The 26,387-nt window shown below is 32.4% G+C and overlaps 1 protein-coding gene across 1 annotated transcript in view; it reads left to right on the forward strand.

The window, feature by feature from the left end:
* Nucleotides 1-23,409, forward strand: part of LOC133174436 (receptor-type tyrosine-protein phosphatase T-like) — a 350,605-nt gene extending 327,196 nt beyond the window's left edge. Inside the window, exons 6-27 of the mRNA XM_061309561.1 lie at nucleotides 6,737-6,874; nucleotides 7,500-7,640; nucleotides 8,949-9,086; nucleotides 9,240-9,343; nucleotides 9,456-9,565; nucleotides 9,691-9,746; nucleotides 9,850-10,136; nucleotides 10,638-10,725; nucleotides 10,859-10,926; nucleotides 11,166-11,202; nucleotides 12,024-12,121; nucleotides 13,140-13,268; nucleotides 17,470-17,618; nucleotides 17,787-17,922; nucleotides 18,767-18,913; nucleotides 19,605-19,698; nucleotides 20,301-20,374; nucleotides 20,617-20,751; nucleotides 21,050-21,169; nucleotides 21,474-21,622; nucleotides 22,492-22,627; nucleotides 22,888-23,409. Coding sequence (XP_061165545.1) covers nucleotides 6,737-6,874; nucleotides 7,500-7,640; nucleotides 8,949-9,086; nucleotides 9,240-9,343; nucleotides 9,456-9,565; nucleotides 9,691-9,746; nucleotides 9,850-10,136; nucleotides 10,638-10,725; nucleotides 10,859-10,926; nucleotides 11,166-11,202; nucleotides 12,024-12,121; nucleotides 13,140-13,268; nucleotides 17,470-17,618; nucleotides 17,787-17,922; nucleotides 18,767-18,913; nucleotides 19,605-19,698; nucleotides 20,301-20,374; nucleotides 20,617-20,751; nucleotides 21,050-21,169; nucleotides 21,474-21,622; nucleotides 22,492-22,627; nucleotides 22,888-22,965 — 2,612 coding nt within the window. The 3' untranslated portion in view covers nucleotides 22,966-23,409. The remainder of the gene's footprint in view (nucleotides 1-6,736; nucleotides 6,875-7,499; nucleotides 7,641-8,948; nucleotides 9,087-9,239; nucleotides 9,344-9,455; nucleotides 9,566-9,690; nucleotides 9,747-9,849; nucleotides 10,137-10,637; nucleotides 10,726-10,858; nucleotides 10,927-11,165; nucleotides 11,203-12,023; nucleotides 12,122-13,139; nucleotides 13,269-17,469; nucleotides 17,619-17,786; nucleotides 17,923-18,766; nucleotides 18,914-19,604; nucleotides 19,699-20,300; nucleotides 20,375-20,616; nucleotides 20,752-21,049; nucleotides 21,170-21,473; nucleotides 21,623-22,491; nucleotides 22,628-22,887) is intronic.
* The last annotated feature ends 2,978 nt before the right edge of the window (nucleotides 23,410-26,387 follow it).

Consider the following 26,387-nt stretch of genomic DNA (forward strand, 5'->3'; position numbering starts at 1 on the left):
CCACCGATTTGAAATTAAACCAATTCTTCTGACAAATAAGAGACATAAGTAACATTAATTATGTCTCTAGTCAAACATGTTATATCTATTAATGAAGAACGTTGCAGATATATTGCCATCTAGATTTTATGGACATTTAAGATTTTCGAGTGTTTGTTGTGTAAACATGTAAAACAAAAGTGAAACTACACCGAGAGCCAAGAAAGCAAGGTTCCTAAAACTTTTTTTGTGACATCAAAAAGTAGAACAGGTAAGGAGACTATTTATCAGAAAATTAAATTTAATATCTGTTTCTTATAAATGAATATAACCATGATAAAGGTGTTTTTTAATGCAGAAAAATGTTTAATCTGAGTGTGATCCATAGCTTTTAAATTTTGTGAGCTCACAGTACCTCTAGTTAGCATAGCTGATATGTCACTATAATACAAGTTAGCCTTGCATCATTAATTAATCAGTTTTAAAACACAGCAGATTTATCTTCAAAAATTTCTTTTTTACATTGTTTAAACACCCACCACCCCACCCCGCCCCATGTTGCCTTATACCTTTTAGTACACAAACCATAATAAACAAATTATTAGCTTATAAATTTGTAAAGATAATTCACACAAATTTGTCATGATAGATGTTTTGTGAATTTTAAGATTACTTTTCTCCACAGAAAAAGTGCTGCAGAGCTATGCGCACTGACGAAATAGCTGCTGATGAAAAATAAATTCTAATTCATGTGTTTGTTTGATTAACAAGCAGCAGATTTAGGTATGTTGAGTTTGTTGATTCTTTTGAAAACCAAACTTTTGGTCCAAAAAAGGGGAGGGGGTGAATGTCAAAAAGTTCTTTATTGCCACTTTCTCTCCTAATAATTAATCATTATTATTTGGGTTGAAAATGAATTTAATCCTTGAGTACATTAATTTATTTCTTCATCAATTTATTCACCTAAAACTAAATTACATATAATTATATCACCTAAATTTCACCTGGATTTCCATTGAGATTATCATGATTATATTTACAGATCTATATTTGCTAATACGTATTATATTTTCCACTCAGAAAAATATATATATAAAATAAAAAATTGCGACACGGTCCAAGATCACCTTAACAAATTTTAATGATTGAATAGTTACCTTTACTTAATTTAAACGAAATAATTTTTGTGTGTGTTTCTTTCCAGGTAGACACAACAATAAAATTCAAACAACTGTATCTGTTGGAGCCTTCATCATCAGCAGAAATTTTATTGAGTTAATGTCCAAAAAGTCCGTCAAGGCATCAGTCGTCACAGGCATCCCTCAAGTTTGGATTTATTGTTGTTTGTAACGTCCCATACAAGATTATTTCACTCATGTGAACGTTCTCGGATCCCAGTGAAGTGTTTTAAATTTAAATCTCTGTTTGGTACAGAGGGTGATTGAGGTGTGAGGGTTCGTTATGTCAATGCCTGTTGTGACACAGGACTGCAACTTTAAGGTATCATCTAAAAGACTTCATTTCTCAAGCGCAAGGCAAAGAAGAACTGTTGTATTCTATTTTATTTTGACTCAGGTTTGTCATGTTTGGGGCTCAAATCAACGATCCCTTGACCAGGAGGGAAAACTCCCCAAAATAAGAGACACAACCCTCATGATGTGAAGACTCTATACTATCAAGAAAAGGAAGTGAAGTCCATCATTATCCAGTCAATACATTACTTGATTTTATTGAATTTATTTATCTAAGCGTGGTAAATGTGTAAATCGTACATTTCACAACTGTTAAAATGTTGATGCCATTATACTTTATAATTAGCTAGAAGCACATTTGTACATTTTTAGTGAGAATCATGTGTTTGTCTATACTCTTTCTTTATTTAAAACATCTACCCAAAAAGTATTACTGTAGAATCATTTAAAATCGTGGGGGCCCATTTCGCAAACTGTTAAATTTACAAGTTCATGGCGATGAAATTTTGTGGATAATTTTCTGATATCTACGAAAGGAAATATGATTTTGTAACCCTAATTGATTAATTCGTGGATGCTGTAAATTCGTTGATGAGGGCCACCCACGAATTCCACGAAAACTGAGCCACCACAAAATCTAAGGATTCCACAGTACATAATTTATTACCAAGATGCCCTCTACGGTAACTGTATTGTTCAAAATTTAATGATTTATACATGAATATCCTTTATTGTATTGTGATGATTAATGCACACGTCCCCTTAATTGTATAGTAATAATTCATACATACATGTCATCGATTGTATTATAATAAACGTTCCACTCTTGTGTAAGATATGTATACACTTTATAATATAAGACATTCAAGTGCCTATAAAGACAACAATGATCCTAATCACTGATGAGAATGGTTGTGTTAAGTGAATAAAAGGCAAAAATGAGAGTATTAGTATGCTTTTTCTTTTAAAAATGTCGCCGTTTAGATACAATTAATCAAGTACTGGTGTGTGAATATCAAAGGGTGTGAAATAGGTCCCCGTTTGTGCTGTTAAACGTGTTAGGCTTAAAATTAAAGATTTCGTTATATACTCATTATAATTATCATCAGGATTATAGGTAGACTAATATTTTTGGTCAAAAGACAATGAAAAAATAAAAAATAAAGAAGTCCCCACTTTGACTGTATCTAACAACTGTCACGGCTTAACACCCTTCGCATGTATGTGTGTATGTAAGGGTGAGGGTGTGTGTGTGTGTGGGTGAGTGTGTGTGTGTTGATAAGATAAATTTGGGAAAAGCAAAAGATACAAGGGTTGTCCCGAAATTTCGTACACAGGTGTAGTTTTGTAGGAACCTGGTGTCATTAATTGATAAAACTGTGTACATAGATTAATTCAACAATTATTAATAAATTTATGGACATACAATTTCAAAAATTAACCTTATTTGTTATAGATAGATCATTGACAGGTGTAAGAAGTCGGCAGAGTACCCAAAAATTACAATTAAAAATCGGTTTATAATATTTAAAATCCTACAATAAAGCATTTGCTACTCAGAATTTCGGAAATAGAAATGAAAATTTTTAATATTGTGTTATTAACTACTTTACTTCAAACTTTGGGTGTACACTTTCACAAATATGAATTTATAATGGTTTTTACCCAGCGGTTTCAACTCTGACTTGTTGCAAAATAGCGACTGCGTTTACACATATACACTGTGATCATATGTTTTGATCCTGAATTCACTCTTACAGAAATGCACAAGTAATAAATGTTTGGTAAACATGGCAATTTCTTCTGGTACTTAGTAAATCATAATATCTGAAATGGTTTCTCTAAGTATTTCTCTAAGTATGTGAAGAAGGGAAACTATAAAAAGAGTCCTCCGGCATAAGAATCGGGCAAGAGCGACACTGTGCAATTCCATTGAAGATGGCAGACGAAAAACCCGTAGAAACATTTGTGGTTTCAAGATAATATTATTTTATGAATGTACATGCACAAATTTTGTTTATATATTTTAATGTTTAATCATTCATAATGATAAGGATATTTCATTTATTTATAATCTTAATGATTAAGGAATTTGATACTGGTAATTAGTGTATTTCCTGAAAATTTCTTAAAACCGGTGAGGCCTATCTTTTTCGACGTCGACACTTCAATTCTTATTCCTCGAACTGTTTTCAAGTCATCATGTTAAAACTTCGTAATTTCTCTTTCAAAAACACAGCTTATCCACACAAAAGATTTTATGCAGATACATTAATTTCTATTAAAAAAGAAGTGAGCTCAGTCTACGGAATTGTGGGACAGCCCTCGTTCTTACGTAAAAAAAACGGAATGCTAAAGTCAAATTAAATAAACTCTTCACTGTAAGTGCTTTCAGTCGTGTTGGCTCTTCAGACAGTTATGAAACTTTTTTTTCAGGAAGGTATATTGGTGTTCCTCTAGACCTTGATAGAATGTAGATCTAAATCGCTCAATTCATTATTTTAAGTCTGTGGAATACGATTTCAATTTCTCTACTTTTACATCATTTAGGGGAACTAAGCTTAGATGAAAGCAATAAAAGTCTCCTAACATTATCGAATTTAATTCATCGGAAGGTCGTGTGTTCGAATCACAGCCGCGACTGACCTAATTCGATAAAAAAAAAAAATAGGTAACAACGGTTCATTCGCCAACAGCTCGGCACTTTGAAATGAGAGTTGCGGGTCTTTCGGATGAGACCTTAAAAACCGAGGCCCTGTGTCACGGCAGGCGTTGGCACGATAAAGAATCCTCGCTGCTTAATGTACCAGAGTGCCGAGTAAAGGTCTAAATTTGAAGCCCTTCACCAGTATATGGTAACGTCTTCTATATGAATGAAAATTCTTGAATCGGACATAAAACAACATACAGTCAATCGATTGAATTTTATTTCGATAAAATGTAACAGGGATAGCAACAAGTGCCATAGTCGTGACAAGAGCAACAAGTATTCTGAGAGTATTGCATTAGCAATACTAGTCCCCTACCGGCAAGTGTAATCTGGTTCCATTCCCGTTAAGAATTGTAAATGCCATAATTGCGTCAAAAATCAATGAAGCGGGACGAAATGCAAACTTGATCTGTAACTCATCAAGATACACTTACATACCAAAAATCAGCTCAATATCTGCAAGCGTTTAGGAAAAAAGTGCGGAAAACCAAGTGGGACAGACTGACAGACAGACAGAGGGACAGACAGACAGACAGACAGACGGACAGACAGAAAGACGGACGGACAGACTCAGAGGAAACATATAGTCCCCTCCGGTTTCACCGGTAGGGGACTAATAAATAATATTTATACATGTATAACATACGCATTATTACATTTGCTTTATTTGGACGTTTAAATTATATCTAAAATTGAATGTTTAATTTTCAGTTCTACTTTCATTATACGAAATTTCTTTGGAGGGTATATTAGAATATTTTTCGAATATGTCAGAGTTTTAAACATGCATTGCACTAAAAAAAAGGTGATAATACAAAATATCATATATAAATTATCGTCATTTTAAGAGAATGTGGCATTAAATAAACCAACATGGCAATCAAACCAGTACAGTAGAGGGGATAGTAGATTCCACTCCAGTAATGCTGTAGATGGTCTGAAAACTAACCTTGGAGCTTGGGGAGGACAGTGTGCTTTATCAGATAATGGATACACAACTGTTACCTGGAGGGTAAACTTGAGGTCAATCTACAGTATTCAACGCATAAGAATTTATTACAGGACAGAAAACAGGATGTGGGGTAAGTTCATCCTCCAAAATTATTTGATGAAGCCAAATTATGATAATGATCATTAAAAGTTAAAAAAAATATGGAAAAGAAAAATATTGATTAAAATGCAAATGTCTAATACGAATATTGATTTGGAATGTACATGTACCTTTACAGCTAAAATACGTATATTCTACGGCTCAAGATTTTTTTTTTCCTTTTCAACATAAACATGCAAGTTTCCAGAGTTTTTGGTCTCTTGTCATTCGGGTCTTATTGCGGTTGGTTAGTATCAAACTTTATGGCCAGGATTATAAGGTAAAAAAAGAACATTAGGAAATGCCCTGTCACAAGTAATGAACATGTTAAATACGTAAGCCATATTTAAACTCACACAAGGGATAATGCTTTTGTGACAGACAGGCGAATGAAAATAAGTGCCCCGGCACTTTTGCAAAAGGAGGGAACAAAAAATGGGAAAAAACGATTTTGCATATCAAGACGATATTTTCAAATTTCAGATGCATTTTCTTTGTACACTACAAGATTTTTGGGGTTTTATGTTTATGTATCAAACACGACAGACCGACTGGATGGGCATTTATGTTTCCACGATACAAATTATACCAGATCTTCGATACCCGCCGTCGCCAATATAACCTGTCCCGTGCATGGACAGTATGTTATCTACTATAATGAGAGACTTCCTAATATCAATTATCCAAGTGGATACTCTTCCTACGCATTTTTAGAACTCTGTGAGGTGGAAGTGTATGGTATGTTGTAAATTAAATTTTGCGAACGTATAGGAATAAAGTTATTTATTTTTTCCACAAATACAACTGTGTAAGAATTTATTTCTTTTCATCACAAAGATTAACGATAGTTTTCTTTAGTAATGGCAGTATTCTATAGATATTTTATTTAACTGCTTATTGGTTACATTTTTCAACTTTTGTTACAGGACACGCAAAATCAATCTAGAAAACAGAATAATTAAAATTCAAATGGAGCGAAAAATCATTAATATGTAAAGTAACATAAATGGATACCTATGAAATATAAAATGTGAAAACATAAATTTTTAAGTTTGTTTTTGCCTTCTTACAAATGTTGATATTTGAAGGTTGCAGGGCTGGATACTACGAAACTAATTGTTCTCTTCCTTGTCCTGGCAATTGTCTTTATTGTCACATCAAAACTGGGGTTTGTTCGTGGTGTAAACCGGGCTATCAGGGATATCAATGTGAAAAAGGTGGAAAATAAACTTTATTTTATATCTTCTTTTAAAGGCAGGAAATGTAAATCATTAAATTTTTATGTCCTAAAGAACCGTAACATTGTTAAGATTTTTATCTTTAGACACTGTTTAGCATTATATAATGTGTGTGCACTCAGATTCCTAATATTGCTGATCTCTGAAGCAGTCATATTACATTTTTACATACGGTACAAAATAACCTTTATAGATATATATGTTAAATGAATTTTTAACACACTGTTGTGTTTAATACCTGCAATAGAATGTGGTGGTGACAGATATGGACAGGATTGTGGACAGAGATGTGGAGCTTGTCTTGAATATAAACAATGTCACCACATCAATGGATCTTGTACTGAAGGGTGTGATGCTGGGTATGAAGGGACTTTTTGTGATAGCGGTAATATTTTACGAGTTTCTTTTTTATTATGCATCTTTGGTAATTATCATTCTTGTATATCTAACAATAAGGTTAAAACATGTATACTATATTGTTATAACAACTAATATATAATATATCCGATGACGAATACGTTACCGAGTGCGCATTACAACTTTCCTTTAAGTAAAAATTAATAATTTCTACACATATAAAATAAAATGGATCCAAATGCATATGAAGTTACAATTTTCTGTATACTTTTTAATGTGTCTTACAAGATTCCAGAACTCTTGGATAGTTCTCATACAGATCCGACAAATTAGAAAATACCCGAGACAAATTTCTTGACGGAAAAATGACGTCACAGTAAAGGTTATGTTTGTTGAGGTTGTATACATTAGTTTGTAACAGAGATAAACTGTTTGTCAATTTTGAAGAAGTCGTTGCTTTGCCTTAGCCCCTACGTTTCTATGCTCGTAAAAATGATTGGTAGTTTTTGGATCATAAAAATTTCTTTGAACAATGTTTAGATTTTAACAGGAATTTCATTTGTTTGTATAATGTGTACTTTGCCCTTGGAGCTTGTTTCCTTGCTATTACGTGTAAGATAATTATTGTATGTTTAGGGTTTGCTTTTGTACAGAATGTTTAGAAGGAAAGTTCGGGAATAACTGTGAACAAAATTGCAACGAAAATTGTGGTATACCCAATCAATGCAACAGGATGACAGGGAAATGTGATGGCGGATGTCAACCTGGATGGGAAGGACTTCTGTGCAGTAACGGTACAGTGCATTTTACAGTTTTTAAAATTGCTTTGTATAAGGACTGTACACTGTGTATCCTTTTACGTAATCTGCAAGTTCTCTTAATCGCAAATTACAATGATACTTTAATAGATTTAAGCACACACACAAATAATAAATGATGAAAATTTTCATTCAAAAACATACATTATATATATATATATACATATATAGATAGATAGATAGATAGATAGATAGATAGATAGATATATATATATATATATATATATATATATATATATATATATATATATATATATATATATATATATATATATATATATATATATATATATATATGATCGGGAGGCCCGGGTTCGATTCTCGTTTGCTGCGATGCGTCAAACTTAAATCTTAACGTAGGTAGTGACTTTTCCTTCCCCAAGCGTCCAGCATAAAAAGTGAAAGTTACGGGTCTTTCGGATGAGGTCCCTGACACGGTAGGCGTTAGCACGATTGAGAACGCACCTTGTTCGCTGGTTCCGAGTGCTGGGTATAAGTCTAAATTTGAAGCCCTTTGCCGGTATATGGTGACGTCTTTATTTGAGGGAAATATTTTTGAAGGGGACATAACACAGTATACATTCAATCCTTCAATCAAATCTATATACTTTTTCTACATATTTTGCACTATACATGAAAATGAGCAGCTTATAAAATAAGCATAAAAATATATTTTTAAGCAGTCCCAATTGGCGATAAAAAGGTGATAAAGGTAAAATTTGTTTACAAACTCTCAAACGTGTATTTGTCTACAATACGTCATGTGTAGGATTACAAAAATGGAAGGATATCTGTAATTAAATAGTGACCATAAAATCATATTGGTTAAAGAGGAAGACCTAATACATAAAATTTCACGTAACAAGTGTATTGCAATTTTTTTTTTCTAAATTTATCAAGAATGTAGCTTCAATATATGGAAAAATTACAGAAATTTTCAAAGTGTTCTTAATTCAGTATATACTTGCAGCTTCACCATGAACCAACAGCACAGTTTTAGTTACAATAAAAATGAGTTGTATAAAAAGTGAATGACATGTGACGTAGAAATGCAAAATTAATGTATGAAAAAAAAATTCCAAGATCATATACACTGAAGTGGAAAGCATGACATCTTACCTGCATATTCTTTTAATTTTTTTTTTTTTCAAACAGTTTAAGACTAATTTTACAAAAGTCATGTCTTGAACAAAAGTTGATATTATATACTTTCTTTCCTTGCAAAATTATAATACAAAAAACTTTCTTTATTTAAAAGAAATGATTTCAGGATATTTGATTTAGAATGCTCCAATAATCAATATGGCAAAAACTGTAGTGAAACGTGTGGTAAATGTCGCCCCCCTTCCTCCTGTCACCACATAAATGGATCTTGTTTAAGTGGGTGTGGACAAGGTTACCAAGGGATAGACTGTTTACAGGGTAAAGTATATTCATAAAAATTATTTATAGATAATGCATCAATCTTATGTTAATGACTAATATTGATACCTCAGAAGATTGATGCAACGGTTATTTTCGGAATGTTCATTTAACTGGTTCTTAGGTAATCTTGATGCAACTGATTACTTTCAGAATGTAGCTCATATACATATGGGTTCGACTGTATGCAAAACTGCAGTGACAGTTGTGTAAATAATACGTGTGACTCCTTTTCTGGAGAATGCCCAATATATGGGGTGAGTGTATTGAGGTATGCACTAAAGCAGCAAATCATAATATATAGATCCTTCTCCTTTCATCGACAAATCGCAAAATTTTAACTGTATATTTCAAACACATTTTTGAAAGGCTTCCACTCAGAAGAATAAGGGAAAAGATCAAGTAGCAGTCGTTGGGGGAATTGCTGGAGCTTTAACTGCCATTCTTGTAATTTTGATTGTTGTGCTGGTATTGAGAAGGTAATTGTCTCTCTAAAAAAAATTCTTTTACAAAGCACAATTACTTCAAAACATATGATTTCGACTATCCAGTACTTGACACTTTTTAAAACATCATTTTCTTATATTTTTTTTTAATTTATTAGGCATCATGCACGCAAAGGTATGGGGGACAATAAACAGTTTAAAAGGGCAATACACTGTGAGATATATGTTTATTAAGATTTATATTTATATGTGACTTATCATTATGTATTTAATATATAATATATAAAATAAAAAAATTAATTATCTTGTGTTTAAAGATGAGGAAGGAGATAGCGAGGAAAACGTTACAGACGTTGGTCTATCATCCTCCAAAAAACGAAAACTTAAGACCTCCATAAAAGCAAAAGATGAAAAATCTCTGATTAGTAATAAAGATGTTAACGCAATCGATGTGGATGAAGATGAGCTTATACACGCAGAAAATCCGTATGGTGAAATGTACATGAATAATGTCACCACGCCGGATATTCTGATTAGTCGGTTAGAGCGTATCATTTCTGAGAAAAGCAAAGATGATAATGACGGTTTCCAGAAAGAGTATGCGGTAAGTTTTGTTTGCGAACAGACACCGTGTCTGCATTGAATTCGTCCTAAGTAAAAATGTAAAAAAAAAAAAAAAAAAAAAAAAAAAAAAAAAAAAAAAAAACTTTTAATCACAATCCTCATTGTTTGTATTTTGTGATCTCTAAATGTAATATATGTTTCAAACTCAAGACGCCAGAAGGATTTTTTTGTTCAGATATTTCGAGTGCTCTTTATATAGGATAGAGGATTTAAATTTATATTAGATACATCACAATCCCTTCAATATGTCAGTTTTGAATAGTATATAGATTTTCTACTATATTTTAACCGTGTTTAGGTAAGCAAAATTCCTTTGATAACGTACAATCATAGCATTTACCGGTATATATCAATTAAGTAAAATGTTTTGGGTCGTAATAAGATTATTTACGATAGTAAATTAAAAATTTGAGCTCAAGAACAAAGCTTAGATATGCTTAAAGAACAATGTTTAAAATAAAATACATCTGCTGTATTTCAGACTCTACCTTATGGTGAAAATCACAAATGTGACATTGGAAAGAGAGATGAAAATGTTCCTAAAAATAGATTTAAGACTACATTCCCTTGTAAGACTCGTTTGATTTGATTTGATTTATTTTTTTTTTTTTAATTTATTTTTTTTTTTTTATTTTATGACATCATTTATTTATTCATTTATTTGAAATTTTAAAAAAAATGCTGATATTTTTTTTTTTTAAGATGACCATACTAGGGTAATCTTAAGGACGGAGACTGGAACTGACTACATAAATGCCAACTATATAGAGGTAAGGAAACTTTTAAAGGTTAATGTTTTTTACAATATCTAAATGCATCAATCTCTCTTCCTAAAAGTGCTTTAAACTTTTCATAGTTTAAACCACGTTTGTTAGAATCGATAAAACATAATATGATTCTTCAGATATTTATCATAGTAGATGAAAATTTTGTTTTTTTGAAATAATCTTGAACCTGTTTCTGTTAATATTAATTATTCAAACACATTTATTTTATCTTTACATTTTAGGGCGCTGAGAGAGATCATGAATACATCGCTTCACAAGGTATTTATAGTTTTATGATTGAAAAAGAATCAACTTAAAGTTCAAATGACATCAACTTTTATATTACAAATTATCTGTTTCCTATTATATCAGATTAGATTCTGTGTATATTCTAAACAATACGTCCACTTTTACTTAACAAGTAAAATGACTTAACTCTCAAAAACCACTTTATGATACATTATATTGTTACACCGCGTAATATTAGGAAAATCCCTGTTAAAAGAGAATCTTTTTTCGGAAGTTTACTTTTATAATTATCAGCTTGACGGATTTTCAGTATAAAACGATTACAAATTGTAAATTTTCTCTTATTCCTTAAAACTTGTAAGGAACAATTGTTGCTGTATTAAATTATTTTTTTTTGTTAAATACATACTGGTATAAAACTGTTAAAATAGTGGTCCTTTGCTAATAGTACTAATAGCAGAAGTAGAACTTTAATTCAAAAACTACTGTACCACTTCTCATTCTTTGATACATTTTTTTCTGGTTACCGTTATTACACGACCATCTTTTCAACGGCATATATTGTGAAGGTATCTCAAAGATAAATTTGTATGCCTATTTAGAGTTGAATGTAATTCTATGACCTGAGTTTTCTTTTTTAATTCAATCTTTCTTTTTTTTTATTCTAAGCAATCAAATTCACACAAGACCTTAATATGATGCTTTAATTATCTTTTTTGTGAATGTGGTGACTGGAGATGAACAGATAAAGCATTGATTTTTTGTCCAGCATTGTATATTCCGGACTAATACCCTAATGATAGAACAAAATAGGGAAGGTACGAATTACTTGATGTAATATTTATTTTTAGGACCAAAGCAAAACACTGTTGGTGATTTTTGGACGATGATTTGGCAAGAGAATGTATCTGCTATTGTGATGCTGACGAATCTGAAGGAAAGGAATAAGGTACCTTGCAGTCAAACAATAAATATGTAACATTTCTGTATTGATATATGAATGCTTCTTTAATCTTCTGTAATTGACTCTAAAATCGTCGAAGACAAAAAAGAATTAAACTGGGAAATGACCATCAATTATCCTTGAAAACGTTTTTCCAAATTGCACCCCAGGAGGTAATAAAAACCGTTTTCTAAGTAGTCTTAATTTTGGTTAGACTTCTAGTTTCTGTAATACTGTTTTTTATTCAGAAACAGTTTTAAAAATCCTATAGTAATACATTGAAATATATTTTGGCTGGAATATAAGAATAATGGTTTTTAAACGTGTTTTTAAACAATTTTTGAGATGACAGTGTTATCAATTCATGGTACCTTAATCATTAATCTTTCCGTATGAGATTTCACTGTCTACATTTTAATTGTTCACTCTGAACTTGATTTGCTAAAAGATATACAAGTTTACTTCTTTTGTACAAAAACACGATTCCACTGATAGACTGGGTCGTTTTAATGTTCACACTTGTCTTTCTGAAATATTTTCTATTTTTTGTCAGTAAAAATCTGCATTTTGCTGTTTATAGATTCCATATGATGTAGATATTTTTTGTGAAATGAGGTAAATCAGATTGACAATATCGTAAATAATTGGTCGGCGTTCTAGAAATCTGTTATCAGCTTCCAGCTGAAAGCCAATATGTGTAGATGTCAGTAAAATATTATAAAGATTACATAATTTTGTTTTAATTAATCCATCAAATTTCGAATTGCAAGCTAAAACACATATATAAGTAAAAAAAAAATCCAATAAACTATTTTTTATATTTCAACGTTGTAATGAGGAAACAATAATATTAAAAGTAGGAAGGGAATGAGAATTCAAAAGACAAAAAATAAAGGTAATTAAGAAAAACTGTAGTTTCATTGCAGTACAATCCTATCTGGCCCTGTGAATCTCCTTTTGCACATGCGCGTCAATAATTACATCGAGAAGTCATTATACATTTTCAAAATCCATATTCTTGAAGATCAAGTGTACACAATACTGGCCGGATGGAAACAAACACATCAATTACGGAATTGTATCTGTGAAAATGATCGAGGAAAAAGAGTACGCATTCTACGTTGTTCGAAAAATGACTGTAATCCAAAAAGAGGTAGGTATTTCACCTATATATATATATATATATATATATATATATATATATATATATATATATATATATATATATATATATAAAGCACTAAAAATGACCAACGACACGAACAATAATAATTGTCAAATTTTCGGGACAACCTGTCCCTTCCTCAGGACAAAGAAAAAAGTTAAGAAGTCATAAAAACAAAGGAAATAGAGAAGCAAAAACAACTAGCACTACTACTAAACTACCAAACACTAAATATTTACAATGTTACATGTTTAATTTGGAGTTTATAAACAGTTGTGAACAAAGAAATCCGGAGCGCTATGAATTGCGTCCGGTCTATCGGGTGTAGTCTGGTGAAGTGTGATTTACATAATTGAACGAATTAATTATCGCTAATTAATTACGGCCAACAGTAAATCGTACATTGTCTTATTCTCTCAAAATAGCGTAACTCTACATGATAAAAAGAAATTAAAGAAAGATAATATGGAAGGACAATTTTGAAATATGAATTTGGATATATTATAAATTTGGAAATCGGAAAAAAGAAATAAACAAAAATTTGAGCTGTAAATATTTGGGTAGGTTGTTCCAGGATTACTGATACGAATTAACGGTAAAGTTTACACTATATAGAGAGAATGAACTTGTTTGTTACAATCCGAGATTGGGTCTAGTTCACGTTCATCCTGGTGAAGTCATTAAGTTTGTTAATACCATTAGGGCGGAATGACTTCAGCCTGTGCATCCAGAACTTTTCCTTGCCTTTTCTCTGCGCGTCTGTCCATCTTGGATTATGGTCAATAACCACTACTGTCATGTCCTCCCATTTGTGTCCTTCAAGGTTGAAATGTTCCCCAACGGGTTCATTGAGTTTTTTGGTCCTAATGGTAGAACGGTGATTATTGACCCTCCTGCGAAGATCCCCTGTTTCACCAACATACTGTTTGGAGCAAACTTTGCAACTGATGAGATAAATGCAGTTGTCTGTTTGACAGGACAGATTCCCTAGTATTTTGTAGCTGCGGCCTGTAACGGGGCTGTTAAAACGGGCGAGGAACCTGAAGGACATGGTAGTAAGAACCAGATTGGACAATCCATTACCTAACGGGGGCTTTAAAACTTGCTCTGACAGAAGATGTCTTCTCTGTAAGTACAGTTCTGACACAGACAGTTTTAACAGCCCCGTTGCAGGCCGCAGCTACAAAATACTAGGGAATCTGTCCTGTCAAACAGACAACTGCATTTATCTCATCAGTTGCAAAGTTTGCTCCAAACAGTATGTTGGTGAAACAGGGGATCTTCGCAGGAGGGTCAATAATCACCGTTCTACCATTAGGACCAAAAAACTCAATGAACCCGTTGGGGAACATTTCAACCTTGAAGGACACAAATGGGAGGACATGACAGTAGTGGTTATTGACCATAATCCAAGATGGACAGACGCGCAGAGAAAAGGCAAGGAAAAGTTCTGGATGCACAGGCTGAAGTCATTCCGCCCTAATGGTATTAACAAACTTAATGACTTCACCAGGATGAACGTGAACTAGACCCAATCTCGGATTGTAACAAACAAGTTCATTCTCTCTATATAGTGTAAACTTTACCGTTAATTCGTATCAGTAATCCTGGAACAACCTACCCAAATATTTACAGCTCAAATTTTTGTTTATTTCTTTTTTCCGATTTCCAAATTTATAATATATCCAAATTCATATTTCAAAATTGTCCTTCCATATTATCTTTCTTTAATTTCTTTTTATCATGTAGAGTTACGCTATTTTGAGAGAATAAGACAATGTACGATTTACTGTTGGCCGTAATTAATTAGCGATAATTAATTCGTTCAATTATGTAAATCACACTTCACCAGACTACACCCGATAGACCGGACGCAATTCATAGCGCTCCGGATTTCTTTGTTCACAACTGTTTATAAACTCCAAATTAAACATGTAACATTGTAAATATTTAGTGTTTGGTAGTTTAGTAGTAGTGCTAGTTGTTTTTGCTTCTCTATTTCCTTTGTTTTTATGACTTCTTAACTTTTTTCTTTGTCCTGAGGAAGGGACAGGTTGTCCCGAAAATTTGACAATTATTATTGTTCGTGTCGTTGGTCATTTTTAGTGCTTTATATAAATTTCCATCCGTGACCTTGTATCTACTTAGTAGATCCGACACTTAGGATATACAGTGTTGTTGGTTTTTAGTGCTTTATATATATATATATATATATATATATATATATATATATATATATATATATATATATATATATATATATATATATATATATATATCAACAGCTCAGTTGTTTAATTACTATTTGCATAATTCTAAGTTGAATCAAGATAAAAATGTACAGTCCTGTATAAGTTTCCTCAAATTTCAATCAATCGATAAAATGTCTAGGATCTGTGCAGTAGTTTTATTATTCTATAGTATATTCTTTTTAGCATTTTACAATTTTTAAGTCAAATTAATTAGGATTATCCCTTGCGCCGTAGCTGTTTTGTTTATGTGTTATATTTCATCCAGTAGGTATGAACACTGACGTCATGATACGACGTCAAAATGTATACAGGCTATAACATATCATGGGTACTAAGTATGTATAAGAAAATTAATCAAAATTTTCTCCGAATAATAAATTTACCTCTTATCCTTTTTTATTAGCTCATTTGCATAGAAACGCTTATACCTAGCCTTAATTCACATGCATTTCTTTTTATGATATTTCATTATAAAAAAAAATGTTATTGTATTTGGTTGTTACAAAAAGTCATATCTTTTCAGTTATTATTATTATTATTTTTTTTTTTTTTTTATTTTTTTTTTTTTTTTGGCTGTAAAATTTTCACCATTAGCTATAGCATTTTTCCCCCATTCAATTTAAAAAATAACATTTTATGCACATATGTATACATGTACATGTACTTAATGATTAAAAAGAGTGGATCTTTTAAAACACAAAAAGCTCACCAATTTAGCATGAAAATGAAAAGTTCTTTTTTTTTGGACATAGTTTTAAATTATCTTCAAGGCATATTTCAAATTTATAACATTATCTTAGCATTGCTAAACTACATCAAAATCATAAGCTTTTCTAATGAAAAATGTCCGACGTTCGTCTTTTTGTCTGTTTGTCGTGAGGTGTGTGTTGTCTGTCAATTTTATTTTCGACTTCTCCAAAATCTCTGAGCCAATTTCAGCCAAATTTGCAACAAAGCAGCCTGGGTTTAAGTTTGTTCACAGGAAGTGGTAGGCCCTCTTTAAAGGGGAGATAATTAAGAATTCGTAAACATTTGGAGACATCTTGTAAAAATCTACTTCTCCAGAACAGCAGGGCTATAAAAGATGAAATTTACCAGTACGTAGATTCGTATTTGTTCAAATCAAGACCCCGGTGTTATAGTGCGAGACCACAACAGAAGCATAGGAATATTCAGGATATATCTCTAAAAATCTTCTTCTAAAGAACAGCAAAGTCACTATCAGTTATAGTAATACAGAAGGGAAATTTTATAAAGGTATATATAGGGAAAATCCCTTTTTTAATTTTTTTTTTCTCAGGGTAGGGTTTGGATACATCAGGAAATCCAGATTATGCATAAATATATACATGTATATAGTGGAAAAAATCTTTTTAGAATCTTCTCAAGACAAGCCTTGATCAGTCATATTTATATGGAATTATCCTCAAGTAGTGTAGATTGAAGTTTTTTCTATACCCCCTGGGTAAAAGATTGGGCAGATATACGCGTTCAAAGATTGACATAGGAATATATAGGAGAAGTCTTAAAATATCTTTTTCACAGAACAGCTCAGCCATGATCAGTCATATTTATATGGAAACACTCACAGGCACTGTAGATTCAATTTTGATCAAATCATAAGCCCTGGGAGTAGGATGGGGCCACAGTGGGCAATCAAATTTTTACTTATGAATACAGAAGGAAAATCTTTAAAAATCTTCATGTCAACAACAAAAAGGTCATGATTAGTCATATCTATATGTAAGCATCTTGAGTTGATTGAAGTTTGTTCAAATCATGACCCCCTGGTGGGACCATAATATATGATAAAAGATTTACATAAGAATATATAGGAGAGATAAAATCTGCTTAGAAGAACAGAAGGACCATACATGTATATACCTAGGTGAACATTATGGCACATGGGCCTCTTGTGTATTAAATGTACTTTTTAGACGAAGAAGTCACGTGTGGTGACTCAGCATCATTATACGTCTTGGCCAGACCACGGAACCCCGGATCCTCTATGTCTTGTTGTCTTCCTTGATCACGTGACGAGAACACGAACCAATCAGAATGACTCTCCGACTGTTGTGCATTGCAGGTGCATTCTTCTTTAGATTAGCACGTTTTACTTGTAATTTTTTCATAAGGTTTTTGATAAGCATGAAAGTATAATGATTTAAAATATAGATATGAAAATGTGATATTGCTAGATGCATGTAAATTAAAAGTTTGATAAGCACAGATAATTATATCTTCTGAGTTATAGTGCGGGTATAGGAAGAACGGGGACATACATAGCAATAGACGCCTTGAACAAAATAGGGAGAAAGACGGGAAAAGTCAACGTAGCGGAATATGTCAAGAAGATGAGAGAAAACAGGATGAATATGGTCCAAACCTACGTACGTCAATCATATAATATCAGTCTTTGTTAAACGACAATAGTAAAAAAAAACAGTCGATTTATTAAACAATACTGAAATAACAGTCCATGTTAACAGTCATAAAATATCATTAAATCTAAAATAACATACTGAAATAATGGTCTATGAAAATCCTCTAAAGCAACAGTTTCTGAAAATTATCAGTACTAAAGAACATTTGGTGTGTAAAACAATACTTGAATAACAATTTATGTCATCCAACTTTAAATAACAATCATTGTCAAGTAAAAGTACTAAAAACATGTACGTCAATCCTACTTAACAACAAGTTATTAAAATAGCAATACTAAACTAACAGTCTTAATCAATTCTTCCTAAAATAACAGTCTATATCAACCCTCTCAAACAATAGTCTTGATAATTATCATAACCCTTCAAAAAGCAGTCTGTTTCTTAAATAATCCTTTTAAAAATACAGTCTATGCTTGTCAATTCATCTGAGAAGTGTTTGATTTAAGAAACATTACTAGAAAATGTAATCTTTGTCACACACACTACCGTTGATAAATGCCATTGTAAAGAATAATGAGTGTGTACTTGTTGCCTTATTAAGGTCTTTATTTATTGCAAGTTATTGAAAACTAAATAAACTGCAAGTTATTTACAATACATACAAGTCAAGTTTAACAATGAATGTGAATATTTACCCAAGATAGAAAATTAATAGCATTTCTTAGTTATTTAAATTATATATATCTGGTAGTAAAAAACCCAAAGATTAATTTGGACATGTCTCTTCTTTTCTCTTTTCTCTTTTTTTAAATGAAATTAGCATTCTAAAAGAATATTCAAAATATTTCAGGAGCAGTATATAACTATTTTCCTTGCGTTAAACGAAATATACAAATCCCCTGTGAATGTAAACTCAGTTGAAGAGTTTATTGAAAAGGCTCAATCTATCACGATGGACAAACCAGCCAATCAGAGCGAACTACATAAAGAATTCCAGGTACTGTATAGGCATGTTAAAGATGAGTGTCTGTCTGAAGTAATGTCAGGATAAAAAGATTATTGACTGGGTGAATGATAAAAGACAAAAGTTTCTGGATAGGTGAGTGATGGAAAAATAAAAAGGAAGGAATATGTTAGACACAAAATGAATTAGTGAGAGAGGTCGAGCGAACAAATGAGTAAGTGAGTCAGTCAATCAGTAAGCAAGCTAGAAAGAAAGTCGTTGAGCGAGGAGGAGTGTAAGTCAATGAGTGAGTGAGTTACTGAGTAAAAGAGCATGTGGGTGACAGTCAGTAAGGAATTCAGGGAGGGAGGAAGTGAGTTAACGAGTCGGAGATTGAGTGTGTGATTGATCGAGTGAGTGATTGAGGAAAGATGGCAGACTTATAACCAGGCAGGGAAAGAATGAGTCTATTGCAACAAGTCGTCAAATTGATTACTTGTGGATAGGGAAGATTTTAAAGAAGGCAGTCTATACGTCAATAGAAAGACTTATTGAGTAAATGAATGCCTGTAGAGTTTGCGTTTTTAAGAGTTTTTGTGATTGTACATGATATTGATGTAAGGTACATGTAAAGATGAGTTAAAGTTATGAAACTATATGCAATCGAGGCATATTGCTTGTTTAATTCTGCAAAGTTACGTTACTCATAAGTGAATGCTTCTTGGATAAATCTCTATTTCTGTAGCTTTTGATGAAAGTACGACCAACATACACCGACTCTGATTACAAATTAGCTAAAGAAGGCTGTGGTGGTGAACACACGAATGGTATACTACCTTGTAAGTATTAAGTCAGGGCATTTCAAAGGGAACGATAGGTTTAGAATATTTTTAATATTACATTATTACTTTCATATTCAATTTGATAGTTATTGGTCAATTTCTCTCGATATTATCTTTATTGTTATATAATAATGAAGCAGAAGTTATTTGAGAAATGATACCTAAATGTTTCAATGATGAGAGATAAAGATATCGCGCTAGCTAGATATTCCCAAAATCCACGCTTTTTATGACAACTTTCAGGCACTTAGATCAAAATATAAACGCTATCATGGCAGAATCAAGCGGTATAAATATGCCAGTTACGTTCTTGTGATAGCATTGTAAATCTAGATGTAACGAAGGCGAAATGCAAAAGGTTGTAATGGTTCAGAATTGAGGAAAATTAAACAAGGGTTTAAAAGATACATGCAGTCATATAGAAAGAAATGGAGGATTGAACATTACATTGCCACGTTTGAGTATTTCACTTGCATTTAATTCAAAGTGTTTTCTAAAGATGAAACGTATTTAACAGGCGTTCTAATTTCTCAAACGACAAAATGAAATCATGCCTTGTTTATTGTTTTATGAAATTTATTCTTTATTTCGCTAAATAGTGGATAAATACAGTGTCCATCTCTCATCTGTCGTGTCAAAAAGAGGAAACTTCATCAACGCAATATATGTACCAGTAAGAGAAAATATTGACGATCTAATTAATATTACTTCTCTCCACGAAAAATAAACTCCTTAACATGTATAAATCTTATATATACATTTTTCACTGCTTACAATTCTCAGAATAAACTGGTTCCTTATCACCTGTCTTAATTCGAAAAATTGATTTTTTTCTTGAATATAAAATTCGCCCACCTTCCCAATCTGAAAACAATGGATATGTTATTGTTTGATTTTTTGCGATTTTTTTTTTAGTCATACACCAAGAGTAGAGCGTTTGTAGTAACGCGGTATCCACCGGCAGAGGACTCTGTTGACTTCCTCCGCCTGCTCAATGATCATGAATCTGACACTGTCATCTGTTTGGATCCACTGAATGAGATTGAATCGGTATTTACATAAAATGTTCAGAATGCGTAACTTAAGCACTGGGATTTTAAGAAAAAAGTGGTAATGTAAATTTTGACTCAGATATTAAAATTTAAATTAACTTAATACAGAAATTGATCAAGAAATCCGATTTATCGCTCATGAATGGATAATTTTAAGAAGCTAAATCAGCGAAATTGATGTTTGCATTAATGATTCAGAACATTCAGATAATTTAGCATTTACTAATAAGATAAGGTTGTGATAAATGTCCATTTGAATTGTAAGAACACTGTACCCCAGTCTTTCTTCGTTCTAGAGTAAGGCGTGGTTACCTACTCCCTCCTCCTCCAAGATAGTCACTCCTTTCACTGTTCACTATCAATCAAAGACCGGAACTGACGTTAAAAGTACCACAATTCACTTAATGCCAAATAAAGTAAATAGTTTTCACTGGTGACGTTTCATACGTAAGCATGTAATGGCTGTCTTGTATACATCTATATCATGATTACAATCTACATGTACATGTATACAATATAGAAAGCAATATTCTGGACTTTTTTTCTTTCTGGACAAAAGATATTAAATATTGAATTAAATAAAACTTCTCAAATCTTACATTTCATCCTGTGCTGCAATCTTAAATTGATGTTTGAAGCTTTTATTATTCATAAAACATGGTTAAGAATGGAATATGTTATTGTTTTATCCTTTGTTCCATTTTTTTTTATTAATTTTAGATTGAGGAGGAGGCTCAGTCAGTGACGATAATAGAACCGAAAGTCACCATCAAAAAATCCGGAAACCCTCTAGATACATCCCAGCTTAGAGGCTTGGTATCCGTATCACTAAGTTCCGTGAATGAGAAACCGATTACAGTCGTCAGCAAGTAATCCATTTATATTCTTATATATCATTTTCATAATTCATTTATTTTATAACTTTAATGTTACAAAAACTTTCATAAGTTTGTTTATACAAAATGAATATAGAGTGCAGACAGAAATCTCAAATGTGATAGTGCTTGTAAATTTCTTTGATATTTACCAGTAAGAGTGTCAGTCAAACTCTTAAAGGTGAAATATTGGTTTGTCTTAGATTTTGCACTTTTTTCTGTCACTATTTTAACCCTTTGTTGGTTCAGCGAGTGTTGCAAAGGGTTTGACAGGATTCAGAGCTCTAGATTGCTAGCATTGATCGAGATACTGAAATTATGATATATATGTTGACATACCGGCGTCATATTTTTATTTCTTGTTCTTTCCAAAGCATTCAGTATGGTATTCATTTTTTTACCGTAAAGTAACAAACATTTTCATCGATAGTTTTGATATTGGGTTTCACTTAGTAATAACGAGAATAAACGAGAGAGCACTTGATGGAAGGGACGCTCTTTGTGTTTAGTAAATTGTATGAAAATTTCTACAATTTATCTCGATTTTCCATTTTTAAAATGTGTATGATCTCATGTTTATTGTCATAACTCTCTAACTGAAAAGTAAAACATGTTACGTGAGCTCAGTTATTCATGCCAACCCCTAATCAAAAAATATTTCCATTTTTCCCCTGTTAATATCTTGTTTCTTTGATTTAAAGGTTGATATAAAGGAGTATAGTTTTGTGGAAGGTGGGGGGGAGGGGGGTTGAGCAGATCCTTTTCTGTCCTTAATTACTTTCCTCCGTCCCTATGACAAATCCTACAATACGATTTTGTGTGTTTCATTTTTCCCTTATTGCATCTTATCTTTCTTGCAACAGAGATGGTGCATCCCTGTGTGGTGTTTTCTGTGCCGTTCATAACGTGATACAACAGATTAACATGGATGACAGGGTCGATGTCTTTACTGCTGTCAGACAGTTACAAGTTAGAAGACCAGAGTTCTGCACTAATTTTGTAAGTTGTTACGAAAAAGCTGCAAAACTGATGTTCTAGATAATTTTTTTTATAACGCAAATCTTGTTAATTTAGTCTATTGTTGAAAACATTTCATAAAATAACTGTCTACTTTATCTGGAATATAAGAACAAAATTGAAAATGAAAACACAAACAAAACACCTTTTTTTTTCTTTTTTTTTTTTTTGCGGGGGGGGGGGGGGGGTAGAGGGGGTTATATTTATGCAAGTTATAATCATGCTTTTCGATTTCTTTTCAGGATGAGTATGGTATTGTCTTTAGATCCGTATATGATCACATACAAAGTGCTACAGAAAACATTTATAGCAATCAGTAAGATGGTGGATCCAAAAGTGACGAATCATTCATAAATTTCAGAACTAATTAAAAATATCAGCATTAACTGTTTTATTATACTGATACAATGGTAAAATATAGAAGATGACAGATAACAGTGAATTAGCTATTAAAACAGGGATTACTTCACTCAACTAACGCACGGGGATTAGTCCATTCACATACTATACCAATACACAAGTAAAATCTAGAGGATTGCGAATAACCGGGAATTAGCTTTTGATGGCTGGATTAACTCATCTGACTAACGCACGGGGATCAGTACATTTGCAGCGATGTCTAAGGCCGGGGATTACTCACATTTAACGATTTATTTTTATATAGGGAAAAATCAGTTGAAATATAATGATTGCATTTAAGTGTACGGTCATACCTTGGTCTGTGTATGAATTTTAATAGGATTTGCATTTGCATTCATTGTATTTTTAGACTACGCGGGTATGTTAAGGAAGCATATAAGTCAATTCTCTGGAAATTCAGACTTTTTAAAGAAAATTAAGTTTGATAATTTACCAAAACCGCTGATAAATGTAAACTATTATTATCTATTGCATAAAGATAAAAGAGTGTCTAATGCAAAGACGTGCACCACCACCACGGCATCACGTGACTTCTATTAATAGAGAAATTTTCCTTAGTAAAAAAGCTAACAGTATATAGCTGACTGTCTTCGAAGAGAATACACTCGATGAAAATAAATTAGCATACCTGTTTTAGTAACTGAACTCCATATGAATTTTACAAAATATTCAGAATGTTTGCTTTTAAACTCCATTTTACGTATCTTTGTACATGCCGTCTTAGCCAAATTCTCTTTACACGACATGATCAATTCCCAGGTTACTTGAAGTACACATTGACGTCATCGGTGGTAGATTTTAATCAAAATGACAGATACAGCATAACAAAATAAAAACATTTTATTTTTGTTAATGTTTACACGTTTCTATTCATTTTCTAGAGTTAAATTACATCTCTAAATACGAATATTACGAAAACTTGTATTCTAAAATTGACGTCATCTCGCCTACTATGACGTCATAATGTAGCACTGATTAAGTCAAGGTAGAATATTTTGTATGCTTCCTTATTACCCCTGCGTAGTTTTAGTGGTAAACTGAAACAAATAAACATTACATAAAGAATGCATATACATTTTTAAATAAACATATATGAATGATTTAGTGATCGTTTGCAGTACATTGAATCAGGACACACAGAATACCACTGCATCCTAGATACCATACTCATTCTTTGTGGTGTGTTCTGTTAGTATTAGAAAAGGCAGATTTGTCAGCTAAAGGTGTATGTTCACATTAATATACAAATGGTATGCCACATAAAACTAATTTTAACTACATTCTACATAAAAATCAAAAGTACTCTATAATAATTGTTGTTCTGATTAAGTGACACTCAATGATTTCTTAATTTGAGTAAACTGACATGAATTGTCGCAAGTTGTACAGCAAGGTAAAAGTAACGAAGTAATATTCAGGTTTAACCCGGTCTTCAGATTCAGAGGCGTAAATTCCACAAAAGAACACATCTATGCTAATATCAATACACTCTATGCTCTAATGTATAAAAAAAATAAGCTCTATTGTTTTTGTATGAAGGGACTTCTGTTACATCATCGTGATGGAGTTGCAAAAATCTAATCGGGAAGGAAATAGCTCACCTTCAACTTCCTTAACTTGAAAATCAGCTTGAAGTACATTAGTTGTCAATACGGAATATAGAGTGATTTGTTGTAAGCCATACTATATTAATGTTAAGCCTGTTTTCTGAGCACGTGTTCACATTGTATTGACTTCCTGGATAGTTTTTTTTTTTTTTTTTTTTCTAATCGCCTTGCACCATAGTGATTGATTGATTGATTATATATTGTTTTACGTCCCATTCGAGAATTCTTCACTCATATAGAGACGTCACCATATACCGGTGAAGGGCTTCAAATTTTGACCTTTACTCGGCACTCAGAGTCATTGAGCAGTGAGGGATCTTTATCGTGCCAACGCCTGCCGTGACACGGGGCCTCGGTTTTTAAGGTCTCATCCGAAGGACCCGCTACTTTCACTTCAAAGCGCCGAGCGCATGGCAAAGGATCAGTTGCTACCTATTTTTATCGACTTAGGTCTGTCGCGGCCGAGATTCGAACTCACGACCTCCCGATCACGGAGCGAGCGCTCTACCGACTGAGCTACCGTGAAAGGTGCACCATAGTGAATTTTTTTCTGAAGTTTATTAATATGATTTTAATGAATATCTACTATATATCGTTGGCAGTTTGGTGTACACGTGGTTATGTTAAGTTATGCCATTTACTTTTTTTACGTTCAAGGGTTTCATGTAATGCATTTATTCACTGGCGGTGAGTGGGACAGCTCTTTTATCAAAGCCATTATAAGGTCTTTTTCCCGAGGGCTTGCTTGAAGGGAATTTTTCATGTCAAAGGTTTGATTAAAAAGTTATCCCATTCGCAGTCTTTTAATAAGCGTTTTATTTCACCGATGTGTATCATAATTTCTGAGGCTTGGATAGCATAGTTATAGCTTTGTGGAACTCTTCAGTGCTGGAGGAGTGCCAAAAAATTATACTACAGGAAATCAAAAAGCGTAAGAAGTGAAATGAAAATTTTCTGATTGATATTTAGAACAAACTATACCCTGGGGTATAGCTTTGCTATATATAAGTGAAAATGTTAAAACTATAATGAAAAATTATTTTACCTTCTTCACTTTATAAAGGAAAAAATTTAACAGAAGTATATTAATGTATTTTAAATAAATAAAATGCAAGAGGCTTCATTATGGAAGGTTTTTGATCCTTCTCAACATTTTACAAATGCATAAAAGTATACATGTACTAAAACTGCCAGAATAATTCATTGTATCGAATATGATAACAATAACAATTTTTTCATGGTTAACTTCCAAATTTAGTTAAACATCCCCATTGTTTTTGTATGTGAAGTCATATTGAATTTTGTTAGATTGAAGGGAAGTTTTGATTCATCGGGTTTTTAAGCATTTTTATTTAACACTGCCTCACTTAAGGAATTTTTTTAAGTTTTATGTGAGTTATTGGTGTGTAAATCACACAGACTTGTCACGTAGGCATATTTCATGAAGTGCGCTAGCACTTCATGAAAAATATGCCTACGTGCAAGTCTGTGTGATTTAAACACCTATAATTCACACAAAACTTAAAAACATTCCTTATATTTACATTTTACATGCTTAAATGCACCAAAAATATACTCAGTTTTTGCATTTCTCGCTGCCCTATATCATCATATTTTTATTAGCGTCTCTGTAGCCTCATTGTGACGTCACTAGCGCGAGTTTCGTCCTGTATATTTCTACGCGGGAGTATACACAAAAATGACTTTCAAATCAA

This window comes from Saccostrea echinata, unplaced genomic scaffold (genome assembly GCF_033153115.1).
Source record: "Saccostrea echinata isolate AGI-Se365-2 ecotype Australia unplaced genomic scaffold, CSIRO_AGI_Sech_v1 ptg000058l, whole genome shotgun sequence".
Lineage (NCBI taxonomy): Eukaryota > Metazoa > Mollusca > Bivalvia > Ostreida > Ostreidae > Saccostrea > Saccostrea echinata.